Below are 19,674 nucleotides of genomic sequence, written 5' to 3' on the forward strand. Positions count from 1 at the left end.
TTTTTTTTTTTTTTTTTTTGCAAATATACCAAAAAAGAATAAATAATCTGTTATTAACTTGCTATTATATACAAAAAAAAAGGGAAAAAGGAAAAAAAGGAAATGATCCAGATCATTAATATTCTGTTACGCACGTTTTGAGGGTGACGAAGAAGCTTATTGTAAAAAAAAAAAAGAAAAAAAAAACAATTCTTGTTATCGTTGTGTTTCCGTTTATTGTCTTTGCTCTCAGATCACATCATTACCCACATCCACAAATCAGCATTTTCCCACCCAGATCACGTACGATACATTATTATTTATCAGAAAGGTGTCCGATCGATCGAATGGGAACGTTCACGAGCTTACGAAAAGCCTACGGAGCGCTTAAGGATACCACCACCGTTGGTCTCGCTAAGGTCAACAGCGAATTCAAGGTCAGCATTCTTGATTTCACCATTTTTTTGTAAATCTTGAAAATTCAAAATATGAAAAAAGATTCAGATTCTATATAAAAATGATCATTGATGCATGTTTTTAATTTTGATCGTTAACGTATAGGATTTAGATATTGCGATCGTCAAGGCAACGAATCATGTTGAATCTCCACCAAAAGAACGTCATGTTCGTAGTAAGTTAATTCCTCTGTTTTTTTTTTCTAGTTAAATCTCCTAATTAGCATTACCATAATTGATATGATTTGTAGAAATGTAACAATGTTTTTTTTTCTTTAATTTCTATAGAAATATTCTCTGCGACATCTGTGATACAACCACGAGCAGATGTAGCTTATTGCATTCATGCATTATCAAAAAGGTTATCCAAAACTCGCAATTGGGTTGTAAGTTCTCTTCTTATAAACATGATTCTGAATTTTTTTAAAATATTAATGCATTTTTCTTTGTAAAGTTTTTTTGAATTAATTTGACAAATCACACAGGTTGCAATGAAGGTGTTAATAGTAATTCACAGAACATTAAGAGAAGGTGATCCAACATTTAGAGAAGAGCTTCTTAATTACTCACACAGAAGACATATCCTCAGAATTTCTAACTTCAAAGACGACACAAGTCCTCTTGGTGAATATAACTAACTCTCTCTGCTTTTGTATACTTCTTGTTGATACATATATTCTCAGAAGCTTGAATGTTTATTGATGCAGCATGGGACTGTTCTGCTTGGGTTAGAACATACGCGCTCTTTCTAGAAGAGCGGCTTGAGTGTTATCGAGTTTTAAAGTATGACATCGAGGCAGAGCGTTTGCCTAAAGCTTCAGGTGCAGCTTCCAAGGTTTGTCTCTTCCTAGCTAACTACTACTCATCATGAAGAAATATTTATTAGAAATGTTTTAATAGAAACATTTGTTCAAATGGTTATGTAGACGCATAGAACAAGGATGTTGTCTGGTGAAGATCTGTTAGAACAGTTACCTGCGTTGCAACAGCTTCTTTACCGGCTTATTGGATGTCAAGTAAAGTCATATATGCAGATTCAGTTTTGTTTTTTCTACGCTGGAGAAGATTTCTTTCTTATTTGTTTTCAGCTTTGCAGCCTGAAGGAGCAGCTTATAGCAACTATCTAATCCAATATGCACTTGCATTGGTGCTTAAAGAAAGCTTCAAAATCTATTGTGCTATCAATGATGGAATCATTAATCTTGTTGACATGGTCTGTTCCATAACAATCAGTTTCATTCCCTGCTTTAGCTCTTTAATTCGCTCTGCGCTTTCTATTCATAGATTGTAGTTTTCTCTGTGTCATTGTAGTTCTTTGAGATGTCAAGACATGATGCAGTTAAAGCTCTAAACATATATAAACGTGCTGGTCAACAGGTGAAGCAACTTCAAATCTTACTTGTGATTCTTATATATTTGCTTATTGATATTTTTCTTTGCATAGGCTGAAAATTTGGCTGAGTTTTATGATTACTGCAAAGGGCTAGAGCTTGCAAGGAACTTTCAGTTCCCAACCTTAAGACAGGTTGGTTCTTAAGCTTTTCTGGATCAGGTTTCTATTTTTGAAACAGTACTTGTGTGTAGTCTCACTTATCTACAAACCTGTTTCAGCCTCCTCCTTCGTTTCTTGCGACAATGGAAGAGTACATTAAAGAAGCGCCTCAGAGTGGTTCTGTACAGAAAAAACTGGTAAAAGAAACTTCAACTCTCATCATATTCTCAATTCTTGGTTGAACTTAATGCTGATGATCATGGTGGTCTTCTGGGGTTTTGACATTTTGTTCTGTTTTTATAACAGGAGTACCAAGAAAAAGAGGAAGAAGAACAAGAACAAGAAGAAGAACAGCCTGAAGAACCTGCAGAAGAAGAAAACCAAAACGAAAACACCGAGAATGATCAGCCACTTATCGAAGAAGAGGAAGAAGAGCCTAAAGAGGAGAAAGAAGAGGAAGAATCTAAACCTTCACCACTGATAGACACTGATGACTTACTAGTGAGTCTTCATCACCTCTATACATTGTTAGTAAATACCGAACCTCAATACTTTAGTGACCCTTTTCCTTGGATTGGTGCAGGGTCTGCATGAAATAAACCCAAAAGCTGCAGAGATAGAGCAAAACAATGCATTCGCTCTCGCAATATATCCACCAGGTAGAAAAAATAACCATGTTAGTAACATCTAGGCCCTTTGTCAAACATTGTCACAACTGATGATAACATTTCTCTACAGGACATGAAACTTCAGGTCCATCAAATAGTCTAAGCTTAATAGAAGCAGGAGGAAGTGGTTGGGAACTTGCACTAGTCACACCACAGAACAACAATAATAACAACAACCCTCGTCCTACAATAGCTACAAAACTCGTAAGTCTCACATTCGGATTTGAACTCATTAATTTTCTATTAATACTCATATGGTATCTCTGTTCACAGGGTGGAGGATTTGACAATCTTCTACTAGACAGTCTCTACGAAGACGATACAGCAAGAAGACAGATCCAACTAACCAACGCTGGTTACGGATTTGGAGCCACAGCTACAGCCGTAGAACCAGCCTTATCGACTGCTAACCCTTTTGGGATGCAACAAGATCCTTTTGCAATGTCTAATAACATGGCTCCACCAACCAACGTTCAAATGGCAATGCAACAACAGCAAATGATGATGATGAATAATCAAAGTCCATATAACAACAACTACTCACCGTATCATCATCATCAGTTCTCACCAAATCCTGCTTCTTCTTCATCTCCTAACCCATTTGGTGACTTCCTCGCTCTCCCAGCTCCTCCTTCATCTGGTACACAACAACAACACAATCAGCATCATATGCTCCTTTAGAGAAAGGTCATCTCAGTGTGACTCGTCACTTCTTTTATCTTCTTGATTTCGATTTGATTCAGGTTATTATTTATTATTCTTTCATTCTTTGCTAGTATTAAACTCGTCTACATTGTCAGGATTTTTCTTCTTTCCCTTAATTTGAATACTTATTTCAGCTTAATATATACCTTATTCATTTGTATTGTTCCCTCTATTCATGTTTTGTCCACAATAGATTGGAGTAAGGCGCAAAAAAAAGGAGGGAAAGTTACATAATTTAATGCACTCTTCTTCTCTTGTCGCAAAGAACCGTTAAAAAAACCCGTTAGGGTGAACAAAGTCCAAAGAAACTCAGGTCCCTTGTGGTAGAAGGAACCTAGATTTCTTTTTTTTTTTTTTTTTCAACCTAGATTTCTTATTGTGAAGCAACTGCTAAAAGTAAAACAAAACCCCTCATCAAAATTTCTGATATATACATTACAATTACACTCTCTCACACACACACATACACATACACACGTATAGACAAATGAATTTTTACAATACACTGATGTAATGTAAGCCGATTCTGAAAATATACTTTACATTTCCGACAACAACATATTTCCAAGTCGTCGAAGTTCTCTAAGAGCTTCTTCAACTGTTAGTCTTCCGTTATCAGTCATATTCTCCGGTGAACTTAGCTCCAACACTGACTCTATTACCTGATTACCGAAACATTCACAAATTAGAGTCAAGTGTCATGTTTATTTTTGGTTCATAATAATCAAATCCATCATTTGATTCACAAAATTTTACCTTAATATGTTCAAGCATGGACCGTCCTGTATTCTTTAACGCATCTCCATTACCTGCAGTTGAATCTGAATCTGTCTTTCCATCTTCAGAATCTATCGGTTTAGCTTCTTTCGTCTCAGAGGTCTCCTCACCGGACAAGTTTCGACCTAATCTCCATAGCATCTGTAATTTACCTGAAAAAATATTTCTCTCTCTTAAGATACTCATCCCTGATGTAGTCTCTGGCTCGTTCTCAGGAACCGAAAGAGGCAAATCCGTGTGGTTCTCGCTTTTGCCTCTATCAGAATTGTTCTCCTCATAGTCCAAGCTGAGTGAATCTGATACTGTAGATGACCGTTCGATATCAGTATCCAGGTTTGGTAATTCAGGAGGGTCAATCTCTTTTTCACCGAGTTGTCGAGATAAATCGTCGAGCAAACTTCGTCTAATAGGCGGCTTGTTACCGCTCTTGTTTGCTTCAGCAGGTGAAGGATCAGACTCCGTTCTTGAAAGCCTTTGCTTTACTCTTTCCGACCAACTCTTCTTCCCAGCTTTTGGTCTCTGCAACAACGCTTTTTGCTTCCTTTCTTCTTCTTCTGGACTGTTCAAAACTCTCCACTTCTCTTCCCAGTAGCTCTCAGGTACTATTCCCACAGGAGAAGAACCAAGTGAGATCGAATCAACCGATAAGCTGTGACCTCTCATCTGTTTTCTCGACCCTTTCGGAATTAAATCACGACGAGCATTGATCTCCAAAGCAAGACTCTGCAAAGTCTTAGCCTTTTCGATCACTTTACTCAGATCAATCTCCTCTGGAAAATTCAGTAACCTCTTGAGAGAAGAAGTTGCGTTTTCGGTTGCCAGCAGCGATGATCTAAGATAAAGTATCATCGAAACCGCCATTCCTGCAACTAGAGCTCCTCGGGGAGAGCTAAGGATCCTGAATTCAAACCCTAAACCAGCCTCAACAACGCCTCTCTCTACCTCAGAGTTGTCAGCAGAGAATATCTCATCCCACACAATCAATAAATTATACAGTGGGAACTCTCTCCCAAACAACACCCGTAGCCAACGGAGAGCAAAGTACTGCGGTTCAACGCCAAGCTCAACGAGATGGCTGTGAAGAGAAGCATCAACTAGGGACAGTAAATGATACAACGCCCCAGAAGCTTCAATCACAGGAGGCAGTCCTGTGACAGAGTCATTTGGAGCAGAATACACGAAGAAATTTGCTACAGAAACTGAACCGAGGGATGATCCACCGTACATAAGAGCATCAAACATTGTGTAAGCGTCGTGTTCCATGAACTTATCAGAGAGAACGATACCCAATTCGCCTTCGGCTCCATATGCATCACTTAGCAACACTGCAGTTTGCGTCTCATTGTCAAGCTCATCAAAACTCTTTGGCTTTTTCTTCTTATTGATGCCTCCAGATGATGCACCATCCTCTTCTTCCTCTTCCATGGAATCATCCAAAACCTTTTTTATATCGAAATCATATGTTCCAGAATCACGTTCTTGAAACGCCAATTCGTCAAACAAATCAATGAACTGATCTTCATAGTTTGATCTCACATCCGTAAGATACTGTACATCCACTTGAAGAACATAAAGCAAAGGAGCCAATAGTTCATGCATCCCTATTACCAAAAAAAATCGGTTAAAACCACAAAACGTATTCTAAATTCACCCTAGAAAAAAACAAGGTATCTCAACAAACCTTGTCTATAACCAATCTCAGGATGCTTCAAACACCACAAGAGAAGTATCCTTCTAAGCATCCCTTGACAACCAGAGGACTGAAAGTAACTTCCATGCTCTGGATACAACCGAGAAAGATCTTGATCTAGCGTCTTCTCGAGCTCTGCGTTACGAAAGAACCTTCCCCAAGTACTATCTACACAACAATCCAGAAGGCTTTCATAATCATCACTACTAACACTGGAGAGAAAATGCAATTGAATGTGTCTGAGAGAACTGAGACAGTAAAGTTTTGAAAAATTTTACCAGGATTTTGTGATAAAGGATTATCAATAGTTAGATCTGAAGAAGTGGTTCCTTTCTTGGGCAAATGTGGATCAATTAAAAGTCGTCTTCTCAAAGCAGCATATCTATAAGAAACAAACACACACACATAAAAATCAAAACTTTACAAATAAAAATCAAAACTTTAACAAAACTTGTGTTTCCATGAATTGATCTGAGTCTGAATCTGGAAACAGAGTCCTGAATTGCTGTAACTAAGAATGGTGAAAAAAAATTGAAGGGGAAAGTCCAAAAAACCTTCTTCTGGAATCAGCGGTTACTCTGCGAAGCTCATCAATGGTGGAGGAAGGAGAAGACGGGAGAATTCCGAGGTTGATTCGCCATCGGACGCCGCGAAGCTTCTCGAAACGGTGATCTTGAGACGGCGGAGATGCGTTAGAAGTGCAAGGAGGGTCTTGTTGTGTTCTTGATATCTCGATTTCTTCATGTATCGCCATTTATTTTTTTTACACAACGCTATTTGCTTTCATCCAATCCAATCTTCTTCGATAGATTCATTCTTGTGTGTTTTTTGTACTCGTTGGACAAAAAAGTTTATGCTTTGGACAAAAATGGAATCAAATTTGTATTCTTTTTTGAAATGTTATGTTTTTTTTTTTTTTTTTTTTTTTTTNTCATGAGGCTGAGAGAATCTGGGATTGGTTTGAGACTTTGGAGCAGAGAATGGTTTAGGCTCATTGAGAACGACGTCGTTTCATAGTGTAGGTTCGTTTTTTACCTGAATAAAATTATAAAACTGTAAAAAAAGAGACAGAACAACAGTAAAAAAGAGAGATTTTTTAATGCCACAACGTGAGAGAGCATCTGAAGCAACTAAAAAAACAGAGTTTGCGAGGAAGCTGAGGTTTTATAAAAGACGAGACCACCTTTGGCTTCCTTCTTACGGGTTTAACTCGAAGCTAAGACGAACCCAAATATTAATACTTGGCCTTCCTCTTCAATTTGGATTTTTATAACCGACGATTTTGGTTTGAGGCATTACGAGCAAAATCGAAAGAAGCAGAAGCAGCGAAACAGCCCTTCAGGTTTCCAAATCTCCTCGACTGCTTTATGTATCTGTTTGATTCGAATTCGTTTCATTAGACAAAGGAAGCGAATTGCAATTTACCCCACTCCGTGGTAATGTGAGACAAAAAGATTTACAATCGATGCTCTGTTTTTTTTTTTTTGTTTCCTGGGTTGTTGTTTGATTGGCGAAATTTAGATTCTTTATGCGTTTAATTCCAAGTTTGAATACGTTTTTGGAAACCCCACATGAGTGTTTTTTTTTGCATTGGGGTGATTTATTAGACCAGAGGAGGTTTATTTTAGTGCGCCCATGTTGTTCGATGAAATGCCTGAAAGAAAATATTTACCTTTCTCTCGTAAATTTAAAGGTATTGTTAGGTTCACTTACTTATATTGATGAACTTGATCTGTCTTTGCATTGGCTTTAGTAACTGGAGCAAATCTCACTCAAAACTCAAAAATCTCTTATTAGGAATTAAGAAAATACATAATAAGAGCTATCAGGATATTTTCTTGAGTCTGATATATATATTTGGTTTGCTCAGATGGGAGATTCAACATTTCTTGATAGAACGCTTCTCCAGCTTCGCTCCACTTGCAAGTAATGAGTTTTTTTTTTTGAGTTTGTTTTGTTAAATTCTATAACTGCGACATCGGTAGAGACCAGTCATGAAAAAGAGTTGATCTTTCTGTTGAAAATGAAGGTATTACAGTGGTTACCCTAAGGATCTCGGGCCATCTCGAGTTCTCCATTTTACATCAGAAAGAGAGTTTGTCCAACTCCTTCACCAGGGCTATCCCGTTGTTGTCGCATTCACTATAAGGTAACTTTTAACCTTCTCCAAAACCTTTCAAGTTACCCTCCTTCTTTGCTATGTTTTCAATTTTTATGTGCGTCTTCTTCTGTAAAACAGAAGTAACTACACACAACATCTTGACCGGATGCTTGAGGAGGCTGCTGCTGAGTTCTATCCCAACATAAAATTTATGCGGGTGAGTTCCTAAACAATATAAAAAGCATACAAAATGGAAACTTTATAGACCATTATAGTGACTGTTGTGTTTGGATTGTTTCAGGTTGAGTGCCCCAAGTATCCTGGATTCTGTATAACTCGTCAGAAAAGCGAATATCCTTTCATTGAAATATTCCATAGCCCACAACAAGTATAGTTCTAAGTTCTTGTATTCTTAGTATCTAACCTTTTTAATCCACGTACGCGTTCATGTGTATCTCGTAGAATGAATATATTTCTGATGCAGGCGGGTAGTGAAGGAAAGGTACAGGATCCAAATATCACTCGGTATTCAGTGAAAGTTGTACCTGTAAGTTTGAAGCATCACAAATTGTCTTTAACACATTATTCATCTATTGCAGAGTCTAAAGAGTGGTATAACTTTTCTTGTTTGTTTCGTTTGGCAGTACAATTATGATATGAGTCCTTATGGATTCAGAGAATTTTTCAAGCGCCAGGGAGTTCGTACTTCGGATCCCAAATGAAGCAAAAGGCCGGTATGATTCGAAAGGAATTTTTGAGTGTATCAATGGCTTCTATGAGCTACCAATGACTGTTTCTAGAACTAGTGTATTACTATATTTCCCTTTTGCCTTAGAAAGAACGAAATCAAATAAACTCCTATGATGTCGGAGAATGTTCCAAGTTCTTCAATTTGCATGAATCAATAATCAGTTAATCACTAATCAGAGCTCTGTAACAGTAGAATGTTAAAGAGAAAAGGGCATTTGATATGATTTTATATACATGGCAAATCGAACCATCTTGCTGCTTCAGAAGGTTTAATCATCGTTCACATGACCAGTCAAGTTCCTATCCTTACCTACGCATGATTCATCTACATGTTAACAATTGAATGTTTAGATAATATAGTCCTCGGCCAATCTATTTTTCTTTTTGTATTGAATATGGGCGACTTAAGAAAATTTATAGTATTACACTATTACCTCACTTATGAAGGGGCAATGTTAGAGCTGTTTAAAAGTTTTCAACAAAATAATAAAAGGAACATGATAGCATGTTTGCAAGTCATTGGTTGCCCATGAATATTTGACCCGCGTGAAACTGTTGTTTGCAGTCATGCAGTGGTTCGGCTAGCTCACTGAACTCATTCATTTATTTTTGCATCCCAAATTATAACTTGTCGGTTCATTTTTGATCTAAGGATTAAACAGCATAGATTGACACCGTTAAAACTTTGTACAACCAACGGTTATATATAGTTAATGATTTTAGTTGGAAACGGGTCATATTAGCTTTTTTTTACTTATTACGATCAGTGATTATATGTAGTTAATGAATTTAGTTGGGAATATGTGATGTTAGCATTACCGTAGTAAGTCAATGATATAATTCGTTGAGTCATCGTCTCTATCTTTAAAGTATTTGTTCAAATTTTATTTCTTTCTCTTTAGATGCCATAAATGACATACGTAGGAGAAACATATTCCTCATGTAGTATCAATTATTTTGTTCTTACTGTTAAATAATAATAAACCCCCATAATTCGTCACTCTTTTTCATAGATGATCTAATATTAAAATATAAAATGTCAATAAAACAAACAATTTAATTTTACATACAAAAAAGTATTAAAAATATATATTAAAGAAAAATGCATGAATCTTTGCATGCCATTTTCAAAAAAACAAAAAAAAAAAATGCATGAATATCTTTGCAGGCAGTTTCCCTGAACAGTCTAAATTAATTCAGCGATGATCTGGCGACTGGTCGATTGATCACATTAATGATACATAGAAAATGCCAATGTTGTATCTGTTTAGGAATACTTTGATCTAACCACGTACCCCTCCTGCTTTTTTCCCATACCACTATTGACTTCTCGGATAATTGAATGTTTTGTTCCCTTACCTAAATGTTCTGTACGTACTGTATAGTATAATTTTCAGTAGTTAGGATTTAGTGGACAATAAATTGAGAATAAATAAAAAAAATCTGAATATATATAGACGAAATAATATCAAATCAGGGGTATTTTTATTGTTTTTGTTTATGAATGATGTTTTATTTCAACACATGTATATTTGGCTTAAAAATACTCCTATTAGTTTTGTTAATTAGTTTTCTAAAATCTTGTAAATGCTCCAACCAATCTCTATATATTTGTAATACTTTATATGACTTTGTTTAGCGAAGAAAGTGTATAAAATCATGAACCAATAATATAATAATTGAATTCATTAACAATTCTAAATTATTTTGTTTCAATTAAATAACACAAAACTTTTAATGACTTTATAAAAGTCTGAATTCAATAATCCAAATTTGTTAAGATTTTAAATAAATTTTTACAAATCACAAACTAATAACACTAAACTTTAGCATAGTTTAATAAAATCTTGATCTAATAACAACATATTTTATATAACATTTAAAGTTTTTACAACTCTATTCAAATCTTAAACCAATAACCTCTATTTAGGTTAGGGATGAACCTCTTTATTCACATTCTTATAAAACAAGGAAACAAAATCTATATACTAACATGTAAAATCTGTATTCAAATCTCAATTTTGAGATGTCAATTGGCAGATGATGCTACATCTTACAATAAAAATGAGATGAAAAGTAACGTTTCACAGAAAAAAATAGTGATAAAGTTAAAGTTGTTTAGTAGTATTATATATACACACACATTGAGCAAAACTCCATACGTTTTCTCATTTCCTTGTAACCCTTCCTTCTTAAAGATTTTGGCTTGTTTGGTGAATCTCTTTTGATATGTTGTTCTATTAATAGCATCATCATCCACTGGCTAATTTTTAATAGTACCGTTTTAGTTTCTTTTAAGTTTTTATTCATCATCATTAGGGTTCGATTCTGATCTCTACTTATTTTGCTTCATTCTTACATATCTTTTGTAAACAACGTCATTAGAAAAGCCTTAACTATCGCGGTTATCGTCACTCTTCTAGGGTACGTATGTGTTTTCTCTTCACATTGATCCTTTATATATAGAGTTCGTTTTCTTGGGTTGCTTTAAACTTGTTTTGTGTGCACATGCAGAGGGAGAGATGAGAAAGCAGGTTGTTTTGGCGAAGCCTTTCTCGTTGGAAGATGAGAAAGACTCTGAAAACACACCTCCCAATCTCATCCAACGGATCATAAGCCTCTTCAAAAACGTACGGCCAGGATCCGATCTCTCTAATTTTCAGGTATGTAACGCTTGTTTCTGTGTTTGTCATTTCAAGCTGGTGATAAAAAGTAAAGTATGTATATTCAAGAATATTTTTAAGATGTACTATGTTTAGTATATACTTTCTTGGAGTCTAAATTTATACCACAAAATTTTATCACCCAAAAAAAGAATTCTATTTTTTTTCTCTGTTTCCACATACTGAATATTCGAAATTTGCTCTCATAGTTTCTATATGTTTTTGTCCAAAGAAAAAAAAAAGTTTCTTATATGTGGACTACTAGGATCTTCCTTCATCTTCATAGAATAATTAGAATTCCAAATTTTCTTTCCCTTTTTTTTTTGTTGTTCTGACTTACAAAAAACATATGTAAACAGAAGAAAATGAAATTAACAAATAAAAAAAACATAAGAAAATAAATTTAGCATATTTCGAAGTTAACCAAAATAAAAATAAAAAAAAATTCACGATGTAATTTTACTTTGGTTACCACTTAGTACTAAATATTTCATCTTCTGCTTCCCTGTATAAAACACATTGGTGTATTCATAAGTTTTTATTTATTTTGATTTCTAAACATGAACTAAGTTTCATTTACTGTGAAAAGCTCCCACCTCAAATGAACCTACCGAGATCGCAGCTGCAATGCTATGGCGAGATAGTGTACAGTTTCGATGGTCACGATCTACTCGGAGAATGTGGTCGTCGTGATCAACCAATCGAACGGCTCAAATCAGTCGTGACGTGGTACATCTCAACTCTCCGGCCATTGATATTTGGCATGGCTCCCTACAATCCTGTCATCGGCGAAACTCATCACGTGTCCAATGCTCACATCAACGTTCTCGTAGAGCAGGCATGTGTTTTTTTTGTTTCTAAGAATACTATATTGATTTATTAAAAAAATAGCTATTTCAGTGTTGTATGCTTAAATTATTAGTGATCGATGAACTTATTATATTAATCTTTTGATATTTTCAGATATCGCATCATCCACCAGTGTCAGCTCTTCATGCAACTCACGAGAAAGAAAACATAGACGTAATGTTATGTCAATACTTCACACCTAAATTTCGTGGTACGTATAATAATCAAATGAGAAATCTCATTTAAAAAATATAATTGACCATTTTAATTACATGCATTAAAGGTGCTTACGTGGAGGTTGAGGTGAAGGGTAAAAGAGTTGTGAAACTTGTCAATCACAAAGAGACTTACGTAATGAATCAACCAAAACTACTGATGACATTTCTACCGGCGATGGGAGCTCATTGGGCTGGAAAAATCTTAATTAAGTGTCCGGAGACGAGACTCGAAGCCGAATTCCAATTAGTCTCCGATTCCTTTGTCAGTAGATTCACAGGAAACAACAAAATAGCCATTAAAGGAAAGATCTTTGAATCTTCCTCTAGGAAACAACTCTATGAAATCTTTGGACATTGGGACAGGTAACAAAAACAAGAAGAAGAATCCCTGTTTCAAAGCATATTGCATTTAAACATAGGATTTACTGTAAGATAATTAATGTTTTCAGAATTGTTACCGCGAAAAATACCAAGACCGGAGAGCTTGAGGTTATATACAAAGCAAGTGAAAACATTGCAAAGCTCAAAACTCCCATTGTCGAGAACATGCAGGTTACTTTTTTTTAGAAACTTTCCCGGGAGATCATAATGTTTGCTTGATTTTTCGTAATTCGGTTATTTCTGGTTTGTAGGAGGTGAGTGAGAGGGAGTCGGGGATGGTGTGGGGTGAGGTGAGTGAAGGAATCATGAAGAAAGATTGGGAGAAAGCAAGAGAAGCTAAGAGAGATGTGGAGGAGAAGCAGAGGGAGTCTTTGAGGAAAAGAGAGGCCATTGGAGAATCATGGATTCCCAAACATTTCTCAGTTGCTCGAACTGGTAAGGAACGGGAATGTGTTCCTCTACAGCCTACAGTTCCTCGGGCTCCTATCGTTGTTCCTCTCTGATTCAGCTGATTCTCTCTAGAGGTTCCTACAAGATGTAAATGCTTATGAGATGTGTGGAGCACAGAGAAAACAAATCGATATGGTATATCATTTATTGTGTTTTTCTTTCTGCTGTGGTCATCTATCGTTATTGGTTAGAACTTTAGACGTCTGATATTCACATAACTATAATTAGTGTAATTTACGCAATAATAATTATCGATATCGGAACCTTATTTTGTTGTTGGTGATTTACAACAACAACAAATAAAAATAGTTACAGCTTACAAAGTTAAAAGATATATTTTTAACCTTATTTTTTTTCTTTGTTGTAACATTTTAACTAGTTATTATCAAAAAATCATCTGTCCATTTTTATACGATAAATTGTGATTATATTTTTTCTATATTTTAAAATGTATATTGCTATGTATTTTTTTTGAATTAGTATATTATATACTGTCTATTTTTAGTTGAAGATTTGTCCACTAATAAGTTGATGACCAGTTAAAATATCATTACTAAATATTTGCTTGTGTGTAAAAAAAAGATCGTCGATGCTCACCACAAAATTTAGGATCTGGAAGGGTTATACATATAAAAATGGCAGTATTTACGTAATCAGGCTATTACCCAACATATACAGTAAAACCTCTATAAATTAATAATGTCAGGACCATGAAATTTTATTAATTTATAGAGATTTTAATTTATCGATAAATTAATATTTATTAATTTCTGAAGAAACTTTCTTATTTTCATATTGAAAATTTTCTATTACAAATGTTATCATTCACATTTTTTAAGAATTTTCTTAATTTATAATCTTGGTTATCGTAATAGGATGAATGTCAATTGTTTAATAGATTATCTAGGTTTTAATGAGAAATGTTAGAAGTTTAGAGTTTAGAAAAAAATGTTACTACTATTGATGAAGTCGCAGAAGATATTGCGGTACCTTTAAAACCAATTACTAAAAAAGCAATTATCGCATCTATGACTCTTCATAGTTTATGGATGTGATTTGAAAATACAACAACAAAAAAATTAGAGATGAATTCCAACAAGAATGCAAATTTCAAGAATAGGCAAACAACAATAGAATCATATTTCACTAAATTTACTTATATATATCAGTTTATATGATTATTAATTTATGATATTGATGAGACCATATTTTTACATAGGATTTCCAAAAAAAATTATTATCTTATTATTTTATCGAAATGTGTTATTTTTTACACTGGCCCAACTCGGGACCGGAAGAATTTATTAATTTATAGCGAGTATTAATTTATGGAGGTTTTACTGTATCCTTATGCTATGGATTTTTTAGTCCAATGGGGTTATTCTTACTAATGATTTCAATTTTTAATAATACAACTTGATGTGTGTTCTGTATTGTCCTTATGTGGACCAAATAAAAATTATTTTTAGTTGGTCCTTTAATTATGTAAAATTTCATTTTTTAAAATTTCATTTATTTTAATGATACAACTTTATACGAAAATTTATATGATTACTACTACTACATAACCCAACAACCTACCGTATTTTGTTTAATCCAGCATGGGATAATAATAGTGTACTAATAAAATGATTTGATTCCAAATGTACTATTCTTGTACTCTCTCCGATGGCTGAGGAAGAAATTGGTAATGCGGTGCCGTGGAGAAGTATGTCACCTTCAAGGCGTTAAAGCCTGTGTTGATCGTGGAGGCTCTAAAGATCGATGATGCTGTTAATATTTTGAGGCGCTTGACCTGAATGTTTCCCGATTTATCAGTCGAGAATCAACAGGTGTCAAGATGCCTACAATAGTGGTCATATGGAATACTGTGAATTCTTCAACTGTCAAATCGCAATAGCTAAGAAGATGCTAACTCGAATACAGAACTGTGGAGCACCTTTGCATGTTATTTGTTCATCTTTGGACACTCTTGAAGAGTTCAACGACTTAAGGAACTGCTTGAAATCTACTTTGTGGACATTCAAAGTATCGACAGTAATCAACAAAGGTTTGATATAGAAGATATGATTGCTTGGAGTTTGGTAATGAACCAAAAAAGTAACACTAATCACACGTTTGATGATGACATAAATCAAAATGGATAGTTCTTTCTAAACTGAATTTTACATGAGAAATCTAAATATCTCATTGGAGTTTCCCTTTTACAAATAACAAGAAAACAAAAATAAGATGGATTATTGTACAAAGACTGTTTCAGAACAAAATAGTGTAAGAGCGATTCCTCCAGTCTAAATTGAAAATAAAAAGGGCAGATATGTATTTGCAAATGCAAAACAAAAGTCATCAACAACAAGACATGAATATGGAACACATTTAGATTCCCTTTGACAAGCATGGCTCTAAAGCTCATAGGAAGATCAAGGGTACCATATAACCGAACGAATCCAACTGCATCCACTTTGCTTGTAAATCTCACTCCCTTCAAACGATGATATGTCCTGTCTATACATACTAAACGGACTCTGCCGCCGCGCCGTCACCGTCACACTCCTTTTGTACAGCTTTAATCTAACCGACCCAGTTGTCTTCTCCGTTAGCTTCTCCATGAAAACGTCCATTGATTCCCTCAATGTACACAGGCTCATCAGGAGCATCTTCAGAGTCTACACTCATCATGTGCATATCTTTCTTTGGCTCACTCAAAGGATCTTCCAATATATCTCCCTTTCAATCAAGAAGATATCCAATTTCAGAAAGCAGGAATTTGTTAAGAATTAAAAATGTAAAACCTGATTACTGTTGTTACCTAATGACTGAGGAGGTGTCACAGGTTCCTGTCTTGGCTGTAAAATAGATTTCTTAGTCACGGGAACAGGAACATTATGCCTCTTCTATTATTAGATAGCATCTTCTTTGCAATGGCTTTCCCCATACTCTCCATGGTGCCACATCTTTAAGTTCCAGCTTTAGTGAGAAGAAGGTGAATCTGACTCGGCTGGTAAAGGACTGGATAATCATGGATTCCCAAAAATTTCTCTGTTGCTCGAGCTGGTAAGGACTGGAACTGTGTTCCCCTACCGCTGTTCCTCTCTGATTCCGCTGATTCTCTGTTCCTACCGCTGTTCCTCTCTGATTCAGCTAAATTCTCTGTAGAGGTTCCTACAAGATGTAAGAGGTCATGAGAAGTGTAAATCACAGAGTTGTCAGACACAAAGTTGTCTGAATTTCGCAAACTGCAAAAACATAAGCAATGAGAATTCTAACTTACCAGTTTATCTTACAGAGAAGCTGTTAATCAACCACCAGTTGTTCCATTTTGATGAATAAATCCATTAAATGTCTAACCAGATCGGTAATTCAACATAATTGCAAATTCAATTGCAGCTAGTCGGTTAGAATCACTCAGAGTAAGTTGGCTTGGCTTTTCGTAGCTTGAGCAGTCAAGTAAAAATACTGACTTATTTAGGCATACAAGAGAGCACAGACATAACGAACTCATTAGCTTGCTTCAGCTTCCCATTGGAGCAGAGAGAACTAATGGTTGAGTGAAGGCTATGAAAATCATGAGCATAGTCTTCCTTCTTTATCTCTTTTTCATTCACACCATTTAGGAACTGTGGCCTTTGAGAAAAATCCAGGTTTTTACCAGACAGATAGATATTTGAACTTATCTCTTCTAGGATTTTGATAGCCTGAGGGACCCTTCCTTGCTCGCACAGCTCAACTAGGAAGCCTCTGATCGATTCAGATTCAACTAGTTCTGCATCAACTCTATTAATCAGCTTAACAACAGATTCTGAAACAAGCATTTCTCTCAAGAGTCCCCTAGCTTCTTCCATTCGCCCTTTTGTGCAAAAACCTTTGATCAGAAACAGGAAACCCAATAAATCGGCTGAGATATTTTCATCTTTGAACTCAGCAAACACTCTGAGAGCTTCTTCCATATCACCTTTTTTACAGTAACCTTTGATGACAGAACTGACTGTGAATGCATCAGGTGATACCCGTCCCATCATTTTCCGAGTTAAAACTCTCATGGCGTCCTCTGTATGCCCGAGCTTGCAGTAACCGTCAATCATCGAATTGTAAATGAGAATGTTCGGTACAAGTCCCTTAGATACCATAGTGTCCAATAGTTTCTCAGCATCAAGAAACAATCCTTCTTTGCATAATTTGTCAATCAAAATGCTGTATGTGACCTCAGACGGGTCTAGACCAATATTTTCTAGCGAGTCAAATAGACGGAGAGCTTCTACAAGACAACCTTGCTGGCAAAGTCTATATATGAGTGAATTATATGTAATGATATTAAGAATGACGCCCCTGCTTTTGGCAAAACTGCACAAATCTAAGGCCTTTACTAAAAATCCTTCCTTGCAGAGACCATCAACAATGATTGTGTAATCTACCACATCAACTGAAGGCAGAGTACTTTCTTCAGCATTGACAACGAGTAAATAAGCATCCAATGCTCTGAGATTGTCCACTAGTATTTTCAGAATTGTAGAAGGAAATGTAACAGTTAAACCCTTTCTCCTCATAATCATATAAACTTCAATTGCAGCCTCGAAATAACCTCTCTTGCTTAAAAGCAAGATAGTATCATTGAACATCCCAAGAAAAAGATCTGTATTCAACTGGTCGAGTCTGTAAACCAAATTGAGTATTCCTTTTTCACCTCCGCTAGCTTGGATTGAATGTAACAAGTTCCGAGATGTACGGATGTCTAAATACAAACCCTTCTCCCGCAGCTCAATAAGAACTTCCGTGGCTGTCTCCAGCATACCTTTCTTGCAGAGTGCATCAATGATCCGATTATAACACACAGCTAAGGAAACCGAGCTTTTCCGCAACTCATTAAACATCTCAAGTGCCTCTTCGATCTGACCAGTTTTGCAGAAACCCTCAATCATAGTAGAATATGTGACCGTATCTGGAGTCAGATCCATGTCTGGCATTGCCCTATAAACTGCATCGGCTTCTCCATACGCACCAACCAAAAGAAATGCTTTCAGGAGAATGTTGCACATAACCAAGTCCATAGGGATCTTAGCTTCTTCAAACCTACGCCTAATTTCTAATACAGCATCCATATTCTCTTCCTTTTTATAATTACCTAATAAAGTACTATAAGTAACGACATCTCCCACAACTCCTTTTGAAATCTCATCAGCCTCCGACACTCTCCCTGCCCTGCACAGTCCATTAATCACAGTGTTATAAGTAAGAATGCTTGGTTGTATCCCTCTCAGCTCCATATCTCCCAACATAGAGAAAGCTCGATTCAAATTTCCTTTCTTACAACTTCCATCGATCAAAGTCACATACACAAACTCATCCACTTCGATTCCCATATCTACAATCCTATCGAACAATGCAAATGCTTCTTCCAGTTTACCCTTCTTGCATAGCCCCCTAATAATAGCTGTAAAAGTGATCAAATTTGGCTCTATACCTTCCTTTATCATCTTCCCTAATAACCCAAATGATGTTTCCATGTTTCCTTCTTTCGATAACCCATCTATTAGTATAGAATAGCTCACAACATCTCGACTTATTATTCCCTTCTTCACCATCTCCCTGTACTGCATAAGTGCATTCATCAAACCACCTCCCTCAAGACACCCATGAATCCAGTTACTGTAAAAAACGCAGTCAAATTCAAATCCTTCATCTTCCAATCTCCTAACCAAATCCCTCACTTCATCAACCTTACCCAATTGACAAAGAGCACTCACAACAGTAGTATAAGTTACAAGATTCGGAACTAAAACTCCTGAACCCACAGCACTCTCGTAAAACCCCAAAGCAAGTTCCGGTTTACCAATCCTAACAAACCCAGAAACCACAGCACTACAAACGAAATTATCAAAAGGGTAGTTAACTTTCTTGTTCGTCATCATCTCTACAACCTCTAAAGCGTTATCCATCTCTCCTTTAACAACGAACCGATGAATCAGTGAACAGAACGTCAAGGAAGAAGGAAACGCACCGTGACTCCGCAAACAATCTCTGAGAATCGAAAGACCCTTATTAGGATCATCACGCGTGACGCTGAACCCATGAATTAGAGAATCTAACATATGGGTCCTGGGAAAAATCGAAGCTTTTGAAATCTGGGTGTTGATAAACTTCTCTGCGTCTTCGTACCGATTCAAATTGAGGAATGCCCATGAAACGATTGAGTAAACCCGGTGATTGATTTCGATTTGATTCGAATCTAGCTGAGAGTAGAAGTGAACGATGCAATTAAACTTCTGGCGACGGTAGAGATATCGAAGAAACTTGTCGATGGAGTTTAAGGTTGGAGTGAAGCCGCTTTTGAGGAGTGATTGAAGAGAAAAGAGTCCCGAAGAAGTACGATGATGGAGCTTCATCGAGTTACGCAAAAGGACTCTCCTTTCTCCTTAGCTAGTTCTGCATTTAAGGTTCGCCATGGCAATGAAAAGATCACAGAAGTGGCCGACACAGCAACGAAGGAACTAAACGAATA

At 36.0% G+C, this 19,674-nt stretch overlaps 5 protein-coding genes across 8 annotated transcripts; 3 read left to right on the forward strand and 2 right to left on the reverse strand.

Moving 5' to 3' along the window:
* Positions 193–3,396, forward strand: LOC104726273 (putative clathrin assembly protein At5g57200). The gene is made up of 14 exons (XM_010445096.1): positions 193–416; positions 541–610; positions 723–820; positions 920–1,058; positions 1,142–1,269; positions 1,361–1,450; positions 1,531–1,647; positions 1,746–1,811; positions 1,879–1,959; positions 2,046–2,123; positions 2,233–2,427; positions 2,510–2,585; positions 2,665–2,798; positions 2,868–3,396. Exons 1-14 carry the CDS (start codon positions 327–329, stop codon positions 3,273–3,275), a joined length of 1,770 nt encoding a protein of 589 aa, XP_010443398.1. The 5' UTR covers positions 193–326; the 3' UTR covers positions 3,276–3,396.
* LOC104726274 (TBC1 domain family member 5 homolog B-like) lies at positions 3,691–6,680 on the reverse strand. Its single transcript, XM_010445098.2, has 5 exons — positions 6,321–6,680; positions 6,045–6,148; positions 5,758–5,934; positions 4,056–5,677; positions 3,691–3,961 (listed from the first exon to the last, which is right to left on the reverse strand). The coding sequence occupies exons 1-5, from the start codon at positions 6,518–6,520 to the stop codon at positions 3,839–3,841; spliced, it is 2,226 nt and encodes a 741-aa protein (XP_010443400.1). The 5' UTR covers positions 6,521–6,680; the 3' UTR covers positions 3,691–3,838.
* LOC104726275 lies at positions 6,876–8,790 on the forward strand. 3 transcript variants are annotated; one of them, XM_019232925.1, is made up of 7 exons: positions 6,876–7,207; positions 7,637–7,692; positions 7,796–7,915; positions 8,006–8,084; positions 8,169–8,255; positions 8,352–8,414; positions 8,512–8,790. In XM_019232925.1, exons 2-7 carry the CDS (start codon positions 7,637–7,639, stop codon positions 8,587–8,589), a joined length of 483 nt encoding a protein of 160 aa, XP_019088470.1. In that variant the 5' UTR covers positions 6,876–7,207; the 3' UTR covers positions 8,590–8,790. The 3 variants fall into 3 exon arrangements, with proteins under 3 accessions (XP_019088470.1, XP_010443402.1, XP_010443401.1); XM_010445100.2 differs by having other exon boundaries at positions 6,876–7,202; XM_010445099.2 differs by having other exon boundaries at positions 6,877–7,108.
* LOC104726276 (oxysterol-binding protein-related protein 4C-like) lies at positions 10,702–13,450 on the forward strand. Its single transcript, XM_010445101.2, has 7 exons — positions 10,702–11,041; positions 11,132–11,280; positions 11,870–12,118; positions 12,244–12,340; positions 12,413–12,710; positions 12,797–12,899; positions 12,980–13,450. The coding sequence occupies exons 2-7, from the start codon at positions 11,140–11,142 to the stop codon at positions 13,229–13,231; spliced, it is 1,140 nt and encodes a 379-aa protein (XP_010443403.1). The 5' UTR covers positions 10,702–11,041; positions 11,132–11,139; the 3' UTR covers positions 13,232–13,450.
* LOC104726277 (pentatricopeptide repeat-containing protein At5g57250, mitochondrial-like) lies at positions 15,390–19,642 on the reverse strand. Of its 2 annotated transcripts, none has more exons than XM_010445103.2 (3): positions 16,450–19,642; positions 15,988–16,328; positions 15,390–15,905 (listed from the first exon to the last, which is right to left on the reverse strand). In XM_010445103.2, exon 1 carries the CDS (start codon positions 19,556–19,558, stop codon positions 16,640–16,642), a length of 2,919 nt encoding a protein of 972 aa, XP_010443405.1. In that variant the 5' UTR covers positions 19,559–19,642; the 3' UTR covers positions 15,390–15,905; positions 15,988–16,328; positions 16,450–16,639. The 2 variants fall into 2 exon arrangements, with proteins under 2 accessions (XP_010443405.1, XP_010443404.1); XM_010445102.2 differs by having other exon boundaries at positions 15,988–16,340.

The sequence above is a fragment of the Camelina sativa genome, chromosome 11, assembly GCF_000633955.1.
Source record: "Camelina sativa cultivar DH55 chromosome 11, Cs, whole genome shotgun sequence".
Classification (NCBI taxonomy): Eukaryota; Viridiplantae; Streptophyta; class Magnoliopsida; order Brassicales; family Brassicaceae; genus Camelina; species Camelina sativa.

Bases quoted from the DNA above. Each gene is read 5' to 3' on its own strand.
- LOC104726273 (XM_010445096.1), top strand. From the start codon at position 327: ATGGGAACGTTCACGAGCTTACGAAAAGCCTACGGAGCGCTTAAGGAT. The intron at 1,059-1,141 runs GTGAATATAACT...TTATTGATGCAG, and splicing joins AGACGACACAAGTCCTCTTG to CATGGGACTGTTCTGCTTGG. The intron at 2,586-2,664 runs GTAGAAAAAATA...ATTTCTCTACAG, and splicing joins TCTCGCAATATATCCACCAG to GACATGAAACTTCAGGTCCA.
- LOC104726276 (XM_010445101.2), top strand. From the start codon at position 11,140: ATGAGAAAGCAGGTTGTTTTGGCGAAGCCTTTCTCGTTGGAAGATGAG. The intron at 12,119-12,243 runs GCATGTGTTTTT...TGATATTTTCAG, and splicing joins TCAACGTTCTCGTAGAGCAG to ATATCGCATCATCCACCAGT. The intron at 12,711-12,796 runs GTAACAAAAACA...TAATGTTTTCAG, and splicing joins ATCTTTGGACATTGGGACAG to AATTGTTACCGCGAAAAATA.
- LOC104726274 (XM_010445098.2), bottom strand. From the start codon at position 6,520: ATGGCGATACATGAAGAAATCGAGATATCAAGAACACAACAAGACCCT. The intron at 5,678-5,757 runs GTTTGTTGAGAT...TTTTGGTAATAG, and splicing joins TGAGATTGGTTATAGACAAG to GGATGCATGAACTATTGGCT. The intron at 3,962-4,055 runs GTAAAATTTTGT...TTCGGTAATCAG, and splicing joins CCATGCTTGAACATATTAAG to GTAATAGAGTCAGTGTTGGA.
- LOC104726277 (XM_010445103.2), bottom strand. From the start codon at position 19,558: ATGAAGCTCCATCATCGTACTTCTTCGGGACTCTTTTCTCTTCAATCA.
- LOC104726275 (XM_019232925.1), top strand. From the start codon at position 7,637: ATGGGAGATTCAACATTTCTTGATAGAACGCTTCTCCAGCTTCGCTCC. The intron at 8,085-8,168 runs GTGAGTTCCTAA...GGATTGTTTCAG, and splicing joins CCAACATAAAATTTATGCGG to GTTGAGTGCCCCAAGTATCC. The intron at 8,256-8,351 runs GTATAGTTCTAA...TTTCTGATGCAG, and splicing joins TATTCCATAGCCCACAACAA to GCGGGTAGTGAAGGAAAGGT.